General features: G+C 35.6%; 1 protein-coding gene across 1 annotated transcript in view; it reads left to right on the forward strand.

Moving 5' to 3' along the window:
- Window positions 1-21,311, forward strand: part of SMEK1 (SMEK homolog 1, suppressor of mek1 (Dictyostelium)) — a 44,828-nt gene that overhangs the window by 14,583 nt on the left and 8,934 nt on the right. The window contains exons 3-11 of the mRNA XM_009709955.1: window positions 3,883-3,981; window positions 6,490-7,107; window positions 16,056-16,133; window positions 16,237-16,353; window positions 16,851-16,967; window positions 18,312-18,443; window positions 18,537-18,639; window positions 19,262-19,420; window positions 20,665-20,834. Of these exons, the coding sequence (XP_009708257.1) occupies window positions 3,883-3,981; window positions 6,490-7,107; window positions 16,056-16,133; window positions 16,237-16,353; window positions 16,851-16,967; window positions 18,312-18,443; window positions 18,537-18,639; window positions 19,262-19,420; window positions 20,665-20,834 (1,593 nt within the window). The remainder of the gene's footprint in view (window positions 1-3,882; window positions 3,982-6,489; window positions 7,108-16,055; window positions 16,134-16,236; window positions 16,354-16,850; window positions 16,968-18,311; window positions 18,444-18,536; window positions 18,640-19,261; window positions 19,421-20,664; window positions 20,835-21,311) is intronic.

Here is a 21,311-nt window from a genome sequence, read left to right on the forward strand (position 1 = left end):
GTGGACTTGATGCAGCCAACAATGAGATAAGCAGCAGAAAAATCCCAGATTGTATTCTGAAGTTTTGCCTCAGGCTGTATCTTTATAGGGATAAAAGTGCAGAATTCCTGATTATATCTGAATGGTCATAATGAACAATAATATGAAGAAGACAAATTTGTAGAAACAGTCTTAGGGAGACAGCAAATTTTGTATGGGCTAAGGTAGTGATGACACATGCAACTGACACCATTGTCATATTTTTTTGTGAAGCAGCAAATGATTTTCAAACTCAGAATAACATCATGAACTCTGCATAAGTATTTTCTTGATTATCATCTTATTAAAAAAGATCTTGCCAAGGACACTAATGCATCTTGAAAAATGTGAGGAGCTAGAATGCTAGGATTCTTGCAGAGCATTCAGTATAAAAGCCTTCAATGATAAAACATTTGTCCATGTTTATGACTTAGTTCACACAATGTAGCTATGATTTAATATTGCAGTTTCACATTTTAATTGTATTTAATGACAGGCTAGGTAAGAACAAATTTTAGATGTTTTAGTCATCCCATCCAGTTCCTTGTCTAGAGGCTAACATTTTGTATGTAGTACAAAAAAAGGATATGTTTTTGATCAAACTGAGTCAGAACTGCTTTTATGAATCATAGAAGATTGAAGATTTTACGCTCACAGAGGGGTAATGTGCAAGGCTCATCTCCTTACCTCACTAACCAACAGCTACTATTACTAACCATATTTATTCACACTCCTGTTTTCTCTTGGAATGGAGAAGGCAGTCTTAAGAAATTTCAGTTGCTTTTTGGAGTTGCAAGAAGTAATGTTTGGTATTTGGCAGCAACAAATGGTCCTATTGCATAGCTGAGAGATCCAGAGTAGTTAGTGGTTTCAAATTACACTGAGGAGATTTCAGATCAAATACATAGAAAAATTCCTTTAAATAAAACAAGGAGAAACTAGACTTTTTTTTTTTAAATCTTTAACTACATCTACAATTTCTTTCAGTCACTTCTGCGTACATATGTAAGTCTTGTACTGCTCTTCTTTTTGATGATTATAAGCTTTGTAGGATTAAGAAAATGAAATTACATTAATAACTATCTGCATTTAACAGTGAATTTACACTTTGACTGAACTGTATATTATGCAACAGATTGAAGTGCTTTTCTTACTTTGTTTCATGTTTTCTTTTTAAAAGCCCTTTGAGGCAAGAAGGGATGTATAAACACGCTCTTACTAAAGATCCGCGGAGTAGCACTTGATAGATTTCTGTTGCGGCACTGATATTAATCTATAATATGAAATCCTTGTGTGATAAGACAACAGATATCTAATCTTTTGAAATGGTTAATGTTGGCAATTGGAAAATACTTTTCTAATGTTAGTAAACCAAACTTGAAGATTGTTGTTCTGCTGCTCAAATAATTTCTTTCAGCAGTTTTTTGGTTTGCTTTCCAAAGAAGAAACAATTAAAAAAAATCAGAATACATAGAGGTGAAAAAAATTACTGTGGGAACTTCCATGTATGATAGTACGTGGTCTTATTTAACAAGAACGGTTGCTATACTATGGCCAAATAAGCTTCTCTACATCTGTGACTATAGTTTTCAAAAGCTTTACCTTTGTGTCTTCCCTTTCATTTTTCTCTTCCTGCCTGCTCTTCATGACTCCTCTCCCCAGAGGAAAAAGACAGACAGACGGACCTGTCTTGATCCAGTGCTGGACTTTATTCAGTGATTTAGAGCTTTTATTTTTTTCGACCTACTGCAGTTAATGTAAATAACACTGTCCTTATTTGTGTTCTTTTAGTCATCTCCCTATTTGTTAGTCACATTCTTTATAGAGAAGAAAATATATTTTGATCTTCTTTTGGAAATGGCATGCTTAGAAATCTAACCACTTTCACTTAAATGGAAATGTAATTAGATAGGAATGTTGCGAGTTCTGCTAGTGTCTACTTAACATTAGTGTTAGGGTTGTTTTTTTTTAAATAAATGCTACTCAGTGGGAAGCTGATGAGACAGTGGCCTTGAAAATCACTGCAGTATAAATACTAATTGCAGAGATTATTGTATTAGATTTTGAACCTGATACATACAATGAATACTGCAGTAAGGTACATACTGTTTTTAAGAGATGGTAAAAAAAGTATTTTTTTTTTCTTTTGAAAATCTTCCTTTTCTAAATTTTTGTAAACTGTTATTTTTCTTGCTCTATAGGAATCAGCAGTACTAGGTGCTGTCAATCTGTTATTACCAGAGTATTTGCACCGTGATCTGTCTTGTAGAGAATAAACTATTAATTGTGACTTTCTTCTTCCTTTTGTATTTTGGAGGTGGTCTTCCTAAATCCCTTTCTTCTGTGTACCACCTCTTCCTCAACCCTTTGGAAAAGGAAAAGGTAAACTATTTGCCATTTGCAAGGTAAAGCCATTAGTGCCTCTGAAGCAGTATAGCTGCTCTGGTAATGGCAAATTGATTATATTTTATTGCTTGACTGAATCCTAATGGAGCTAGTTGATCGTGCTAATTAGATTATAGTTTAATTTACGGAGTTTTCTGGTAAGTGTATATCAAAATCTAAATGTAAGATTTCTCTTTATCCTCAATGTTCATTTTAATATTTGAAATAAATTAAGCCTAATTAATACAGTCTTAAACTTTATACCTGCCTGGCAACTTATAGTGCTTTTGCAAATACTTAAAATTAATTCCTTTAGGAATAATCACTATAAGCAAAATCTTCATTTAATGAAGCAAAAATAGTCAATTTTATGGTTCTCATTGAAATGTAAGTAGAAAAATTCTCATATCTCTTGTCCTAGTGAGTAAATGCATGTTTTAGCACTTAACTGAAGTAATGCAGTTTTAAGGGGCTGTACATATTTAATGTGGCTATATTTCAGCTAGCTATTATAAGAAGACAAAAGACTTTTACAATAAAACTTGATTCAATATGTAAATTATGCAGATTATATTTTCTTCTCTTTTCATGTTTTTTTTTAAATTCTAACAGTTATTTGGCAGACTGTCTGTAAACTACTGCATCAAATACCCGATCAGTGTGCGATATGGCTGTTTGCAGCATCAGTTTCCATTTCCATATATTGTTTTTGCATGCAATATGAGGGCTCTGATAAACTCTTGAACTGTTCTAGTAAGTAGATGAGAGCTTAAGTGTAGTAAACATAGCTAAGTACAGTTTCAACTAACTTTAGAAATCTAGGGCAAAACATCCTTTCAGAATTGTAGTTTAGAATGAGTAAAAATGGTGTGTGTGGTTCAGTGTAATAGGTATGCATACTCTTAAGCAATTAATGGTGTGCATATTCAAGTTTCTATTCTTGTTTAAAGTTTGTAGGCGTCTTGGGGCTGCTTTTTAAGCAGCTGTTCTGTCCATTAGCAGTGTCTTCTGGGACCTATAAAATAGGAAAAAATTGTTGTAACTTTGATCCCACAAAAGATGTGCAGTTTTATGTGGTCCAATTGAAACATTAAAAAAGAAAAGATAAGAACCAAAACAACCCAAAACCTGTTGCTTTTGTTACCATATTTCATCAGAGGATGCATTGAGGTAGAAGTACATATTCTATATCAACTTTCTTGAGCTTTACAATATTATGGTCACGTGAATTAAGAACTAAAATTTTCAGTGTCTTTCTAGAACTTCCTTATTCTGATTTATGCAGAAATGTTTTTAGTCCTAAGAATCTCAGAATGTATAAAAATCCTACAAAGTGTGATGATTACATTTGTATTGTAATACTGTCCTGTAATAATTAGGTGTCAAGCTGTTTTTATTTTAAAGTATTACTCTTTAAACACTATTCAGTTTGTAAAGTCTGAAATATGTTGCCTGAAAATACTCTTCCTCTCTTTAAAGGATACCTTGATTGTGTGGTCTGAAGCTGAAAATTATGATTTGGCACTTAGCTTTCAAGAAAAAGCAGGATGTGATGAAATATGGGAAAAAATATGTCAGGTAAGTTTGATAAATCTAGTATTGAGACAACCTATATTATCTTAATGTTGGTGTTCAAAATTTTTAGACTGTTATAAGAGGTGAATCTGAACACAGTAAATAGAAAGCAAAAACTGTTGTCTTAGCCATCTGCCCTAAATTTTGCATTTTTGAGTTTGAAAACTTTCTCCTTCCTCCAGAAATTTGATATGAACTAAAACTATGTTTGATGTATTTTTTTAGAACATTTTCAGGTCTTTTAGCTTAACATAACTTTTTAGCTCTATTATTGCCCCAGGAAGTTTAGCTCAAAATTAGTGCTTAAAAAGTTTCATAACAATTAATTTCATAATTAACTCTTTCTAGGTTGGCCAGAAGGGAAAAGGTTACCTGCCCAAAGTTTTATTTACCTGCCCAAAGTTTTATTTACCTGCCCAAAGTAGAGAGAAGAATGTGTGTGAACTCTTGGTGAATTTTATGATGTATTTCTCATAGATTTAACCGTATCTTATTCACATTTCTCTTTTTACATTTTTCATTCTTCTCTTACCTCATTCTTCTGTTTCAGGTGAGGGGAATACTGAGTTTCTCGACAGAACTTTTTTCCATGTAAATGTGACAGTATGCTTCTGTTGACTGTCAGAGTATGAAAGATTGAACTGATAATTGAAGTAGAAGATAGCTCTATCCCTTCTATCCCTGTATTATCACCTCAAAGCTATAATTCTTACAGTTTTAAAGAAATCAAACAACTTACATGTAGCATAATTGACATGTGCTAATTGATACATTATGTTTTACCACTATGACTGGATGACTATGTAGTCACTGAATCAGTATTGTTTCTGGATAACATTTGGTCGGGTATTGGCTATTGACCAATACCCGAAAGAGGTTAGTCAATATATTCACTGATGTTAGTTCAATTTGCCAGTTCTTGTGTGGGTTTTTATCTTCCATTTACAACTTTCCTTAATTTCTGTGCTACATTAGGTGGGATTTCTCTAAACTTGTCTAATTCTCTTTCTACGTGTTCTCTCTTTCTGTGCTTATCAAACATCTAGCTCTTTCCACTCTGTCTTTTGGAGTTTGTTCTCACTGACTTCAGAAATAAAGCAAAAGAAATCTGGTTTTATAAGTGCGTGTGTATAGATAATTTCTTTTTTTAGAAATGAGTCTTTTCAACAGTTTATCGCTTATGTAAATAAGTACAGAAACTTATGTAAATAAGTACAGAAACATTTCCAGGAACCTTAGCAGTCAAAGGACCAAAAGTTAGGGACAGAAACAAAATGGGGGAAAGGGGAAACTGTGTTCTTGGGAAACACCCAGATAAGAAGCCCAGCTTCCTCAGCCTCATGTAAGGATCTAATATTTTTGTAAGAAACCAGTGTCTTTACATCCTGTTTTGAGGCCATGCTATTGTGTTCGTGTCTAGTGTACTTTAAAGATCTTAAGCTTCCTCAGTCATTAGACCTTCTTCTAAAAGGAAAACTTTGATACCACTTACACTGGAAGTGGTTGCTGATGTATAAGCAGAACAGTATGTGGGTTTTAACAGCATTCTGGATTTTAGTCTAAGTATAGGCTTGCTGTTATCAATGAAGAATTATTTGTCCCAGATTTTTTTTGCTGATTTTCAAGACTGAAAAGAACAGTACCTTCTACCATTCTATACAACAGTGCCTTTCTGGATTTGACACATCAGACTCCAAGCAGATATTACAATTAAGATGGCATTAAAGCTGAGACACTCTGGTGCCCAAGCATCTGTCTCTGTTTTTTTTCACTAATTTGTACTTTCTGCAGTTTCCTTGTATCTCTAGAGACATCTTTGCAGGTCCTGTACCTTGGTTTTCTAACAGCTCCAGATTTCCACTACTCTTTTGTTAATGTTGGTTTGAGGCTTTCTGTTCTTAAGAGGGGTTCTGTGCCTCTGTTGAGTATTTAGAAAGTGCACACATTTTGACTTGCAGCTCTCCAGAACTGCATGCAACAATTAAATTAACAAGACTGGCCTCTCTCCTCTGTTTGAGGTAGCAGAAGCTTTGAAAAGCATCAAAACCAGTTAAATAGCCTATAAATAAATGTTTAAAGCTATCACTGCAATAATGTAATACTGGTTTGCATTTGAAAATCTGCCTGCAGAGAATAGTCTGGAAACAAATAGCTTAGTTCAGTAGTCTTATTAAAAAGTTGTAGTCCATACCAGTAATTATGGATTTCCTTTTTTTATTTGATGTACTCAAAAATGTGGCTTTTTTGTTTGTTCTTCCTCCTTTTTATAGAAAATAAATAGAAATAAATATCTAATGCAGAAATAATTTTGTAACGCCTTCTATTTGAAGAAATCTCTTAATTATCTCTTATTTTCCAAACCAGCTGAACTCAATGTCAGACTTACATCTGCACTTTTATTTCAGCCATACAAAGAAAAAGTGTGTCACATTTGAAATGATATTTTTAAAAACACATTCAAGTAGCAGTGAACATTAAACTCTACTTTTTTTGAACACATCTTATTTGTAGGTTCAAGGCAAAGACCCTTCTGTAGATATTACTCAGGACCTTGTTGATGAATCTGAGGAAGAACGTTTTGATGATATGTCATCACCAGGTCTAGAATTGCCATCTTGTGAATTAAGTCGACTAGAAGAAATTGCAGAACTTGTGGCATCTTCACTGCCTTCGCCATTACGTCGTGAAAAACTCGCACTAGCCCTGGAAAATGAGGGCTATATTAAGAAGCTCTTAGAAATTTTTCACGTGTGCGAAGACTTGGAGAACATTGAAGGACTACACCACTTATATGAAATTATCAAGGGAATTTTCCTTTTGAACAGAACTGCACTTTTTGAAGTCATGTTTTCTGAGGAATGTATAATGGACGTAATTGGATGCCTAGAATATGATCCATCTTTATCACACTCACGGAAACACAGGGAATTTCTGACTAAAACAGCAAAATTTAAAGAGGTGATTCCTATATCTGATCCAGAGCTGAAGCAAAAAATACATCAGACATACAGAGTACAGTATATTCAAGATATGGTTCTACCCACTCCCTCAGTTTTTGAGGAAAATATGCTATCAACACTTCATTCTTTCATCTTTTTTAATAAAGTGGAAATAGTTGGTATGTTACAGGTAAGTTTCAGAATTTCACGGTGTATTTATTTGCGCTTGGGCAGAGAAAGTTGGATAATTTTTCTTGGAAAGATTGAGGTGCTTCGGTGGAACCTTCACTTCTGTGATTTTGAAAGTAATTTTGAAATATGACGTAAGACATGGATTTGAGTACTGAGCTGTTAAAATATATGTTCTTAAACTTCAGATTCTGGACTAGATTCTCTGTAACTGATTTAAATGGAGCAAACATATGTAGAATTGTGAAATAGGTTGTTTGGAATGAATAGTACTGTTTGCATTTTGAATGGCTGATTTTGTGGAGGGGGGGTGTCTGTATTTTGGGACTCTTTAGGCCCTACAGTTAAGGATAGTTTTTGTCATGTTACCATGACCCAGAAAAAAAACCCAAGTCAAATTACTTCATAAATATAATCTCATACCAGGATATAACTGCTCCTAATTTTGAAGTAAATTAGATTAATTGTTTGGAAAGTACAGGTTCAGAACATAACATTGCCTTAGGTGCTTGAATGTTTTCTTAGTGTCTTTGTAAGTCCCTAAATAATACTGCTTGGAATTACCAGTTTTTCATGACATATGTCTTACTGCAAATATAAAGAAATTATATGATGCTTTAGATATCTTACCTGTCTTAAGTATTGTGCACCAGCCCATGAACTTCCTGAACTGTGTAGAAATAGGTGGCACATCTCAGTAATGGCAGCTTCCTGAAACTTTCAACTAACTCGAAGTGTTACAGCACATGTATTTTGGTTTGTAGAAGTTAATTATCATCTTAATTCTCCTAACGTTTAATATGTGAATAGCCACTGTCTTTGTAGGGGCTGTCTGATCTGGAGAAATGGACAAAGTGCTAGATGTTACTGATGACCTTAATCATATTTATCTTCAGTTGAATCTCAGCATGCACCCTGTTTAATTTCATGGAAAATACAGCAGAGGAGAGTGAAAATTCCTTTTTGCAAGCTCATGTGGGAAAACTGGGCCTCCTGACTTTTCATCCATGGCACTCAGTTGATCAGAATACTGACCTTATTTAATCCACTCCCTCAGAGGTTTAATCTGTCATGTCCACATGTGGAGTATCTGATAAGCAGCCAGATGTGCAAGACGTCACCCAGGCCCAGCAGCTGAGGCGTGTGCCTTACGGACAGACCATCACTTATTGGAGCTGCCACTGGAAGCCTGGTTGAACACCTGAGGCATCTTCAGTGCTGCTAAAGCCCAGATTACGCCCAGCTGAACTAAACTCTTCATGTCTCTATGTCTGTCCTTCGTAAACAAAGTCACAAATGTGTATTTGAAACAGTCAGAAGGCCTTAATCATTTTGGAATTGCCAGTTTGAGAAAACTTACAGACCTGACTTTGAGAGAGTGCTGAAAAAGGTTCGGTTAAGGGGTCTCAACTTGAATGTGCAGTATGACTAGTGTCTGTATAATATCTTGACCTCTTTGCAAGGGTTGCTAAAGGCAAAGTCCTGAGGATGCATTTTGGCTTGAGGAGGAAGGGAAGAATTATTCAGGAGTCTTTGTGTCAGTGGCTGATTCTGGGAAGGATCTTGAACTTTGAAAAGGAAACTGAGCAAGGAGAAAGGGGACCTGATCCTGCCAAATCGTTGAGGGCATGTTTGCCAGAAATCCCAGGGTAACTTGATTGAGGACTACTGGCTGATTAGTTGCTTTTTTCTGTCACTTACAACCTGTGTTAGGTTAATAGATGTAGGGTAAGCTTGGGTTAGAATATCAAGGATTAGTGTAGTTGCAAAGCATATTAGTTGCAGTTTACAGTTGAAATAGAGGCTCAGGTCTGATTTTGATTTGTTGTGTGACTGCAGGCTTCTGAACCTTATCTTCACTTCTGTTGCTGTTGTCTCTGGTTGAGAATAAAGTATACTCCCTGTGCAGTAGAGCCAGAAGAATTAGCGTAGCATAACTTCAAAAGTTAGAGAAATATTTCAAGTTGTTCAAGTGCTTCCTACAGCTTTGAGGAACCAAGAGTGGTAGCACACGAGGAAGAAAATATATCCTGTGCTATATTACATTTCCTAGTCCTTTCAAAGTACAGCTTTATAGCATTGAGAGGGAACTCCCTGGGGATATAAATAAGAATCTGTTGAAAATTATTTGACATTGATGATCAGTTCTTGGGTTTGAGGGAATTAAAAGAGGCTATCACAAATTATATGCCCATTGCATTTCTAAGAGATTAAAAAATTCTAAGAGATTGATTTTTCAAGTTCTCACGCTGTAGCTCTAAACCAAGGTTTAAACCTACCTACCTGCATGTATTTGTTCACTTATTTATAGAGCAATATGTCAGGTTGCACTTTTCTGTAATCTCTGCCCCTTAAAGTTTCATTCTCCCCTTTCCTTTCTCCACTCCTCCATTCTCACAGTCCATGTATAAAATGTATGATACTGTTCCTTCTCATTTCTTTAAGCAGAATAAATAGTGTTCTGAGAACAAAATTAAAGGACTGCTTTTGTTGATTTCACTTCTATAACTAATTCTTAAGGTCTTTCTTCCATTAGTGTACAGTTTAACATGCATTTCTGTAGCTGGTTGTATCACGATACTTTGGCGGGGGGATGTTATTTCATGAAAGATTTAAAGTTGTCTGTAATTGGAGTTCCTGGCATTCATTATTTTGGATCTTAACAAGATCCTGGTGCTGACTAATCCTACCTCTGTACTTAAGAAGCTGGTTCTTTTATAAGTCATTGTTAATTGAAGAGATTCTGGGATGCTTCGTGGTAGTTTATTGGGAGCCACGGATGACTCTTAAGTTCTTAGTTGATACATAATGCAGGTTGTTAATGCTTCTGCTGTTGACTTTAGGTTGTCTCTCCTAGATCATTGAGGATGTGACAAAAGAGCTATCTTTTTAGGAATTTTACTTCTCAGATTAACAGTAAGGTCCCTGAGCAGCTAATATCTTGTGACGTACAGCAACTATTGCATATACAACTGGGTGGTTGTATATTCTCTTCTTTTCTCTCTCACTGGCTGTGAAGGAAAGAGAAGACAAACTGTTACCTCCACCATGAAAAAAGAAAAGATGAGCTCTAAAGAGCCCTTGTCATGTCAGGTTGCATATTAACTAAAGTGGCACTTTGCAATACCCTCATCTCAAATTAACTCAGCCGTACCTTAGTTACATAAAAGTGACTAGAAATTTGTACGACTGTGCAAATTGTGTCTTAGGCTTTTTGACATACCTGGTGACTTTACTCAAAATTACCACTGTCTTATTTAAGGTATTTGGTGTCAAGATAGGACATTTAATGTCATTGAAGGTCACAGACATTTAAGATCAGTTTTTCAATTGTAACTAGTGAATCCTGTAAATAAGAGTATGCTGATTCTTAAGAATCCTGACTTTATTAGGAGAAATTTTGGACATCTTTAAAAAAAAATAAAAATAAAAAAAATTCCGTAGTGATTGAAGATACCTGCTTCCATGACTTTGCTTTCTTTGGTAGGTAAATAACTTTTGCCTGTTCTGTGGTAAAACCAAAAATAGAGAATGGGTCACCTTTGGCACTTCGGGTTATGAACTGTGTTCCTCTTTCGTTAAGGTTAGCTTGCCCGTAATCTTTATAAAAATGCTTACAGTGGTGGGCTTTTCTGAGAAATGCAGGTTAGTTTATTTGTGATTTAATTGTCTAAGATCTGTCATTTTAAGTAACTACATCAACATCTCACTGAATTAGATAGTGTTGGTCATGATGGATAGTAAACCCATGATACCAGTATTTCCAGTCTACAGTAGTAACTGCTGTGGAAACCTACTCAATTACAGGTTTTATGATTCACTGTACGTAAGATATGAAAGAGGTATATAACATTTTTTTCCAATTTCAGCCCCTCCTAATATGCTCTTACTGCTTGGGGTCCAGCCTGTTCTAGTCTTGAGATGTCATAGCCACCAAGAAACTTTGCTGAAACATGGAGTTCGCCAAGTTTTGAGAGTGGGGGTGGGACAGGTAAGTGGTGTTTCTTACTTTATATGACGCTCTTTTGCAATTTAAAAATATTTATACTAATGTTCACACTGGAGGCCACCAGTTCTTTCCCTTTGTATTATTAACTAGTTCTTAAAAAAACCAAAAACTTGCAAAACTGCGCCATAGAGTGAGCAAACACTATTTCTTTCCATTCTCTCCCCCCTTTCTCATTGGCGTGTTCTTTTTGCCAGTAAGATCCTGCAGTGTTTCTGTCTTCCAGAATACGGAATATTGTTAGGATTACTTTTTGGGTATATGCATTTGGACTTGAGAGTCTTTTATTTTCAGGAAAGTGAAGAGTACAAGGGGAAAATTGGACATATGGTAAAATAATTTATGTGCCTAGTAAAGCAGTGATCACATGGCATTACTGTACTGGTAAATCAGCTTTTTGAAATAAAGAAATCATGTTACTGATAGTCTCTGTCTCCCTTTTCAATACTAAAAGATTGAAGGCATCTAGGTACATCTGTGTATTTTATTGGATTTATATATAACAGTAGGCTGGTTTTAATTTTGGAAGTGGTTTTACAGATAGTTACTTATTCTTCACAGAACCCTGTGGATGTAAATGTAATTATCTGTAGTTGTTTTAGAGGAAGAATTTAGTCAGTGCATGTTGGTAGTTTTGCCGAAATGTATTAGGATTGGAACATCTCCTGCTGGTCTGCTGTTTTGCAGTAGTTGGCTCAGGAATAACTCTGGAGATTTACTTTCAATTTACCTTGCAATAAAGTGTAAAAGGATACCCCACTTTCTGGAGGGAAATGACTTGTTGAAAGAAGTTTGCAAGTGGTGTGTGCTAACGATTTCTGAGATTAACTTCTTTGTTGTAGAAAATATATTCAATGTGTACAGAAACTCCAAATGTGATTAGGGGAATCCCACTGCTGTTTCAGTGTGTTGTCTGAAGTGGAAATAGTCTATTGATACTGAATGAAGGCACATGTGGGAAGGCAGTCTGAGATAAAAGACTGAAACTTTTTAAACTATGAAATCTTCTGGTGTGGTAGCAGGAAGGAATGTATGTTTGAAGCTGTAATTCTCTGTTTGCTGGTAACATTTTATAATACTTCCACTTTCTCAGCTGCAATATTATTTCTGCCTAAAACGAATATGGAAGTGGAAAATAGGATGGAAATTATACTCTTTTTTCCACCTTAGGTGTCATTGAGTTTTAGATTTTTTTTGAGAAAAGGATGTTTTCTGTCATTTGTCAGATATGAAGTATCTGATAACTGAAAGTTAATTATATTTGAGAGGCCTGCTTTTGAATGATGCTTTTTTAAGTGCCTTTTGGGAGGAGGAGGCCTGCTTTGAAAGTCGAATCACAAATGGAAATAAAGTTGTTTGTTTGTTTTTGTGATCCTGCTTTGTATGTGAGTCTTCTTGTTTTTAAAGTCATAAATGATTGAATGAGTAGATGACCTGGCTTAATTTTATCTTCAAGAACTTTGAAAGGTATTAAATCCTAGGAGCATCTACTTAGATCTTGCAAAAGCATAAATGAACATACTTAGTGTTTACTATATGCATAGTTTAAGTATTGCACATCTAATAATTTCTGTGCATGGGGAAAGTAGCTAGATTGTACAATTACCCCGTAAACTATCGTTTGCAGTTTTGTGTTCTTGGAAAACAGTTGTGACCTTCACAGCTTCTAAGGTACATCGAAATGGGTTTTGATACTTGTCTGCATGAAGAGGCCAGATACTCTAAAGAATTTTGCCTTTGCACTGTGTTCGCTTCACAGACGTATTTTGGGGGATTTTTGTAAGTTGGGAGGAAAAAACAGAACACATTTAAGCTTGTGTAATTCTAGCATTCAGTGTTGGTGCTTTGTGACTTCTAAAATATGTGAACTCTGCTCTGAGACTGTGCATTTCCATAGATTCTGGTAGTGTTGTTCAGGAATGTATCTTCAGATATACTGCCTTTGTCAGTAATTTTACAGCTCAAGAGAGAGAATCTTGTATTTAGAATGTTCCTTGCAATCACAATTTTTCTATAAACGTGGGAGGGTTGGTGTTTTTCCCCATCAATAACAACCTGTCTACCTTTCATTAAGCATCTGGAATGAGATTGCACCTAAATGCATTTCAGGGCTAAGACATAACTGCGAAGTTAGTAATAGGTTGTTTTTATTTTCTTAGAGTAGCTGCCATTTACTGCATATTATCCATGTAAGGGTGGGATGTTTCGAATCACTCAGATCCATCTTAATTTGTCTGATTTTTAAATAGATCATGGTTTTGAGGCCTAGAGATTTCAGATAGTCCTGTTAATTTAAAAAGACAATATATTTAATGGAGTTTGGGAGAGGAGTTGATGTGGGAAATGCTTCAATATTATATTTAATGTAGAATTGTAAAATACTGTATTATAGTGTATATATGTGGAAGGTTGAAAAACGGTTATGTACTGAAGTTCTGTAAATTCTTCCTGAAACATTGTCAGCACTGAAGTCTTCATCACTTGCCAGTGTTAGGAAGTCTGCTCTACAAGCCCCAAATGTTTGCACGCCCAGTAACAGGGTGAGTGGGTTGGCCTCCACTGCAGCCAGCCACATCTTGAACCGGGCAGGGATGTGGAGGGGTCCGGTCAGAGAGCTGAGCTGGGGTCCTGCCGGCGCCTTCCTGCCCAGTGAGGCCCTGCCCTGCCCTGCTCTCCTGTGTGGTGCTGGGACTGCAGCTTCCCCCGCCACCTCTGTCTCTGGGGCTCTGCAGAGTGGGTCCTTAATGAGACCCATGCATCACCAGCAGTGCAGGGTCTCCTCCTTCTCCTTCCATATTTTGACTTCCGAAAAAAAAAAAAAAAATTATACTTTGGGTAATATTGTGTACCTTTTTTATGCAGAAGCACACTAATCATGGCTCTGACATTTAAATGCTGAAGTTGCCATTATTTTTTTCCAATGATCATTCTGAGATATTTCTGTGATACCTGACAGTACGTGCAAGTCAGTATTATGAAGCAGGTGAAAAGTTCATTTCACAGTGAGAATGGAAATAGAGGTCACACGATGCAGTTAGGGATAAGCGTGCATCATCTCAGTCATTCTGATAGATGAGATTAGTTTTACATCTTGATCAAAATAGCAAGAAGAGAAATGAAAGCAAGCTACTTAACCTTTTCTTAAATGCATTGCTAATCACAAATAATAACTTGCATGTTCTTCAAAAGGATTGGATTTTATGTTTTATTTTTTGATTTTGTGTTCGTTTTTTGTTTCAGTAAACAAGTGTGTCAGTATCTCTACTGTGAGTTAGTTATGCTACCTAGTCATGTTACCTGTAAAGTCTAACGAATTACATACTAGAACAGAAAACTTACCAAGCCATGTAACAGCTGGATAGCAGGTAGTCAAACATCCTTGTATTCTTTCATCACAGATTAAGTTAAGTTTCTTGAAATCAAAGACCTTAATAGTTGTTTTGAACTTGTTTGATTCTTGAAATGTGAAAGTCAAACTTTGACACTTCCAGTGCTTGATCCTCCAGAGTGAATTTCGGTAAACTTCAAATGAGGCCTCTCCTATCTCTTTTTGTTTTGAAGTAGTCACAGAAATAGCACTTGAAACTGTGTTCAGAAATCATTCTTCTTCATTATCACTAGACTGCTGGGTCATGTTAGAAGCACAGCATCAAATAAGAGGAAGCATGTAGCATATCCTAAATACAGGGTTTACCTTATAGTGTGGTGAAATGCTTTGTAGGGTGGTAGCTCATGCCAGCCTATTTTTGGTTTATCGGTGTTGTGTAGTGCCATGTAGAGATCCTGGATTGGGTTGTGACAATGTTACAGCTGCATTAGCATGGTGTGCTATTGGAACTGAGGTACTCGTTTTCTCAGCAAGGCTGCAAGGTGATCCTGGATGAGGTATCTAGATAATTTGCAATATAAGAAAGTTTATGTGGATGTATCTGAAGTACTTTCGTGGTTCTGCTTTATGCTGTGTAAACATAAGCAGGGCAACTGGGGTTTCTAGCACTGTGGTTTTGGGATGGAGGAATATTGCATGTGGTGTTACAGACTTCACAAAGCACAACACTGGCAGCTTTTTGAAAAAAAAATCTATTTGTATGTGATGTACAGGCATCTTTTTCAAGCAGGTGCTCTCTTACTACTGTAAAACATTGGGGAAAGGATGGGGCCGGTTTGTTTCTGTTTTAATAATCTTCTAGTTGTTAGGACTGTAAAGGTTATGGGAAGCTAAGTATTGCTGTGTCTTTCAGTCTAAATACGTTTGTAATGTGTTGGCTGCTGTTTGTAGTTTTGCTAAAGTACAGCAGCATGAAAAATAACAGAATGGTTTTTGATTGCCACCAGCCAGAATGCCCAATAAATACTGTACATAATAGGAATGGTTATTTTGATTTGGTTTCCAGAATTCACCCTTTTGACAACATTGCGGGGAAAGAATCTCACCTTATTCAGGCAGCTCTCCCTTCCTTCTGTCCTTGCTTTAGTTCTGCTGCAAAGATCTCATAACTTTCGAAAGATACATGTGTGTGTAGGGCTGAGTGGGAGATCATGTTTATAAATATACGTAAACAGTTGAAGCAAGGGTATTGTAGTGTGGTTTAGGGGGATGCGCATGTGACAAGGGGGAAGGAAGTTAGAGAAGTTGTAGACAAGATGAGAATGGCAGTAAAAAATAGAAAAAGGACAGTCAAAAAGCAATGCAAGATAGATCATAACTGAGAAGGAAGTGTTGGGGGGTGGGGTGGTGTTGAACATGATAAAAGCTCAAAAACAAGATTCATATTAATTTGTTTGAAAATTGAATTAGAAAGTTGATATTGGTATGGTTAACTACAGTACACAAGCGTATGTTCTCTTAATTGCAGGAGGCATGATTTAGAAGAACTTTGTATTATATTTGGATGCCTTTTGATACTGTCAAATAAACAAATGGTATTGTTTTGCCTTTGTAGGAAGATGAAAAATTTCTGACAGACTTGTTTGCACAACTAACAGATGAAGCCACAGATGAGGAGAAAAGACAGGAATTGGTAAGGAATCTGTAAAATATACATGAAGGGGATGGTTACTACAAAGTGATACGTATGTGGTTTTTTTTTAATTGCTAGCTAGTGTATTATTCCTGTTTTTCAGGTAAATTTTCTGAAAGAGTTTTGTGCATTCTCTCAAACACTGCAACCTCAAAACAGAGATGCATTTTTCAAAACCTTGTCAAATATGGGCATACTGCCAGCACTAGAAGTCATATTGGTAAGTCAGTTTTATTTGTAATAACGATTTTGTTTATCTCCAGAGAGGTTTTTTAAAAACTAAGTATGCCAAACTTCAATCACATGGTTTTCTGAAGTGTTTGCTTCGTTTGTCTTGTCTTAGCTTCAGATTCAGAACATGTAAAATACTTCTGTAAAACTTTAAAAGCAGTTACAGTATGACATTGGTAGGTCCCCTGGCATTCTTATATTTTTGTTTTCTTGTTTGCTTTCTTATCTTCAAATGCTTCTTGGTGTACAATTAAGTAAGAAAATAGGGACATAGACCAAAGGGCAGGGAAACCATAAAATTTATTTTGCCCAACAGTTATCGAATGCACATAGAGTAAGTTAGTCAAGTCAGTATTAGAATACAGTTTTAGTAAGAACTAGGTATGACTTGTAAGTAGGAATTAAAAGCTAAGTATTTTCTGTTTTTCATTCCATTAAAACCTTTCCTTTTAAAGAAACATAAATGATTTTATTTGACTTTTCCAGGGTATGGATGATGCACAAGTACGAAGTGCAGCCACTGATATATTCTCATATCTGGTTGAATACAACCCATCCATGGTACGAGAGTTTGTCATGCAGGAAGCACAGCAGAATGATGATGTAAGTAGAGGGTCCCCAGAAATGTGTGTATTGTTTCTTGAAATTACTGTTTCGTATTTACAACTCTATTAATCAGATGAGCCCTAGTTCTGAAGGTATGCAATATAGTCATCATGGTTACAGGATGCTGAAGTACCATGTTTTTAAAAGTTCTGTTAGTCAGGTGAGATGAGTGTTCACCTGTTTACATATTCTGGTTCCGTTGTGTGTAAGGTAAAACAGGTTACCATAAACCACCATTTTGGTTAACATCAGTTGTCATACTAACAAACATGTTTTTGAATGATGGCCTCCTTAAAATGCAAAACATAAATTTCAGTCTTGATCTTAGCCTGTACATGTGTTTTTAATTTACTTGTAAGAAACCTATGTGCAGTTTACTATCATGCACATTGAAAGTGGAATTATGGTCCTGAGTGTTTAAGAACATTTTTTGGCAGAGGTTTACATTTCCCAGAGGTCCTCTGTAGCTGTTTAATACAAAATGCTAGCACATGACTAGTAGTAAGAAAGGTATTTCAAAGTCATACTCAGTGGAGAGAAAACACTGAGCTGCGTTTTCAGTAGAGCAGATGGTTAATGTTTTTTCTTAGCTGTGAAAAACATGCTAGAGAACAGGAAGCTGCTGGTGCTGCTACTTCTGTACTGGAAGAAAGGGGCAGCTGGGACAGAGCGTATCACTGGTGGTTCCAGCCACTTAAATCTGATGACTGTCCTCTTTTATGGGGGACAGTGGTAACTAAGCAACTTTAGTGTAGGGATTCCTAAATGCAAATATTCTTTTCTACTTTTATGTGTTATTCTTGTTTTCTGCAAATACGTGTTGAGGTTATTTTTAGGTGAAAATAATCTTGTAAAGTCCAATAGCATTATAAAACTTACTGTCGTATGTTTGTGGAAATAAAATTCTTGGCATGTATTCTAAAGAGGAATACAAATTACAACTCCTGTACTCTGAAAACACTTCCAGAAATCAGTTGAATTTTGAGACTGTTAAGTATTTGCCTCTGTACTTTTTATCTTTTGGCATTTCAGTTCAGACTAAATTCTAAATTAGATTGTTAATTTCAGAACCATTTTTAGTTGCTTTGATTCTTCTTCACTGCTAGCCTTCAAAAAAATGCTGAACCACTGACCAGAACGTGTCACTAGCATGTAAAGTTAATTTGTTTCTGTTAAGTTTGGGGTTTTTTGTTTGGTACTTGTTTACATTTTACAAAATTTTGATAGAGCACCATTTTTAACAAAGCAGTAACCCTTTTAGAAGATATAATTTCAGATTTGAGGCAAGGGAGTAGCATTAGAATTGATTTTTGCCTTCTTTTTTTCCCCCCCCCCCGTTAGGATATATTACTCATTAACCTCATTATAGAACACATGATTTGTGACACAGATCCAGAACTTGGAGGGGCAGTGCTACTCATGGGTTTGCTTCGTACGTTAGTTGATCCAGAAAATATGCTTGCCACTGCCAATGTAAGTAAATACCTTCAAATGAAAGTACATTTGTTCTTTTAGAGTATTTGGTGATATGTGTTACGTATATAATTTTTATTTTTAATTCTTTAGAAAACAGAAAAGACAGAGTTCTTGGGTTTCTTCTACAAACATTGTATGCATGTTCTGACAGCCCCTTTATTGGCCAATACTACGGAGGACAAGCCTAGCAAAGGTAATGCCACTCTGGATTTTGGGCACATCAAGGCTGTTGAATGTCAATGCTTAAAATAGAATAACTGTCAAAGGACGTTTTCTGTCTTAAAGAGAATCTGAGACTATGGTACATAGTTCAAAGTAAAATGTTGATTCATGATTTAGTCATTTGAATAATTTATAAGTATAAAATTCAGCAGAGAGACCTGATTTAAGAAGTAAAGATCATCACATTTTTGGTACAAACTTAGTCAAGGCACTGTATATAGGGCAATACTTTATGATATAGACATGTGGACATCATAATGAGATTTGGTTAAACAAACCTGACTGCTTGTGTTAGTGGTAAGTTCTGTACTCTCTGAACCTCCAAACACTGATTTAAGACAGACAAAATGTGATTGTTTCTATGGTTTAAGAGGGTTTCCTGCCGTATCTGTATAAATGGAAAGTACTCAGTCCATAACAAGCTTATTCAATTTCTATTTTAAAGACTAAACATACCCTGCAGCATGTTCCTTAAACTATCTGTAGGAATATACAAGAACTTGGAAATGTTTACTGGACTGCACTTGGATATTTAAAGTTAGCTTCTGAAGGCAATATCCTAGATATGTTTAATTGTGTTGGTTTTATTACAGATGATTTTCAGACAGCGCAGCTCTTGGCATTAATACTGGAATTGCTAACTTTCTGTGTAGAACATCATACTTATCACATAAAGAACTACATCATTAACAAAGATATCCTGCGAAGGGTACTCGTTCTCATGGCCTCAAAGCACGCTTTCTTGGCATTGTGTAAGTTTGAAAGCTACAGAATAACCTGATATTTTGTGAATGTGAAGTGTTACATATCTTCATTCTGCTGGAAGAAAACTGTTCACAGATCATGACAATTTGTCACTGAATACAGAAAATCTACTATTATACTGTGTTTCTTCCCCCAATTTATAATATGTCAGCTAGCATTAGTAAATAATTTTGCATTGATAGGTGTCTTTTCTTCTAAAAAGCAGAAGGATTTTTCTTAACCTCAATGTAGAGGTGAATTGAAGAGATGGTATATCAATATTGAATATCCTAAGAGAACCATTGTAAGTTTTTATATTTCTTTAGTAGAAATTATGAGAGGTATTTAATTAGAGATACGGTTATCTGACTGCATTAAACTGCACAGAAGCTCCGTGTGCTACTCTTCAGACTCTGGTAGTTTCTTGACCATACTCGGCACAGTAATAGCAGAGCAGTGTGACTTAATTCTGGAGGCAAGTAAGAGATTTTTTCCATGATTCCATTGTGCACATAGAGTAAAACAAAGCCTAAAGTTGACTGAACAGTACCATACAATAAGAAGTACCTTTTAAATTTGTAACTGAATCAGCTGAGTTTGGTTTTAGAACCCTTGAATAATCTTTTTTTCATGTACACCTAGTTGCTAACCAAAATGTGCTGCCTTATATCAAGGTGATACTCTACTTTCTCTTTATGCATGGACATTCACATACATGGGTATGCTTTGGAGTTTCAGAGCTTTAAACTGGGTCTAAAAGTCTCTGCTTTACTCAGTGTGGGAAGAAAACATCATTTACCAACTTTAGAATGAGATAGTTTGCATCTTGATCAAAAATTACTTAATTAAATGTAAGCAAACTTACATTTGAATAATAGGAATGATAAGCAAGTTTCCCAATTCTACTGAGAAAATAGTTTATCATAAGTAATTTAGAAAATCAAAAATATACCTTTATGTTAGTAGTAATACAGTTAAACAGTAGTATATTATTTCTTCAGTGGACAGAGGTGATTTCACTTGTACAATGATGATGGAAGTTTTCTTTATGATAAAATAGATAAGTAATCTTCAGCAGTATAGTGAAGACTGTTGAGAAGCAGAGAATAGCTGAATGTATTACCTTGTTCTAATAAGGTAATTCTGTATAAGAACTGGGGTTGCAAATTGCCTAACTAATGCTGAATAATTTCTGGATATTTTTCTTTTAAGTCTAAAAAATTTAATTCTTTTGACAACACTTCTGTTTCAGGTGCTCTTCGTTTCAAGAGAAAGATAATTGGGCTAAAGGATGAATTCTACAACCGTTACATAATGAAAAGTTTTTTGTTTGAACCTGTGGTCAAAGCATTTCTAAATAATGGTTCCCGTTATAATCTGATGAACTCTGCGATAATAGAGATGTTTGAATTTATCAGAGTGGTGAGTGCTGTTATATGCTGAAGATAATGACTGTATTGTTTAATCTTGTAGTTCAAGACGACTTTTCTTTTTGCTTGTACCCTAAATTATGCTATCATAATGGGACCATATGATACTGTATTTAAATGAACTTTCTTTTATATCACTGTTACGTATTTGTGCATGTTCTTCCTTAGGTTCAAACAGTACCGTGACTTGAAAATTAAATTCAGTCAATAGTGTGTTCACAGTACCCAGATTTGCAAAGGCAGCACTGATCAAGTTTCATCATGCAGATTGGACGGGCCTGTTATGACAGGAAGTAATTTGAAACTACTGCTACAAAAACATCAGATTTAGCTGTGCTCTGTAATGTCAGTTCAACAGAATATGGAAACATACAGATACAGAGATACCAGTCTTTTTGATTATATTGATGTAGTGCTACAAAGTTCCTTCCATGGGGAGTCGCTTAAAATATTCACACCAATTTGGCTG

The sequence above is a fragment of the Cariama cristata genome, unplaced genomic scaffold (genome assembly GCF_000690535.1).
Source record: "Cariama cristata isolate BGI_N322 unplaced genomic scaffold, ASM69053v1 scaffold2710, whole genome shotgun sequence".
In the NCBI taxonomy this organism is placed as follows: Eukaryota; Metazoa; Chordata; class Aves; order Cariamiformes; family Cariamidae; genus Cariama; species Cariama cristata.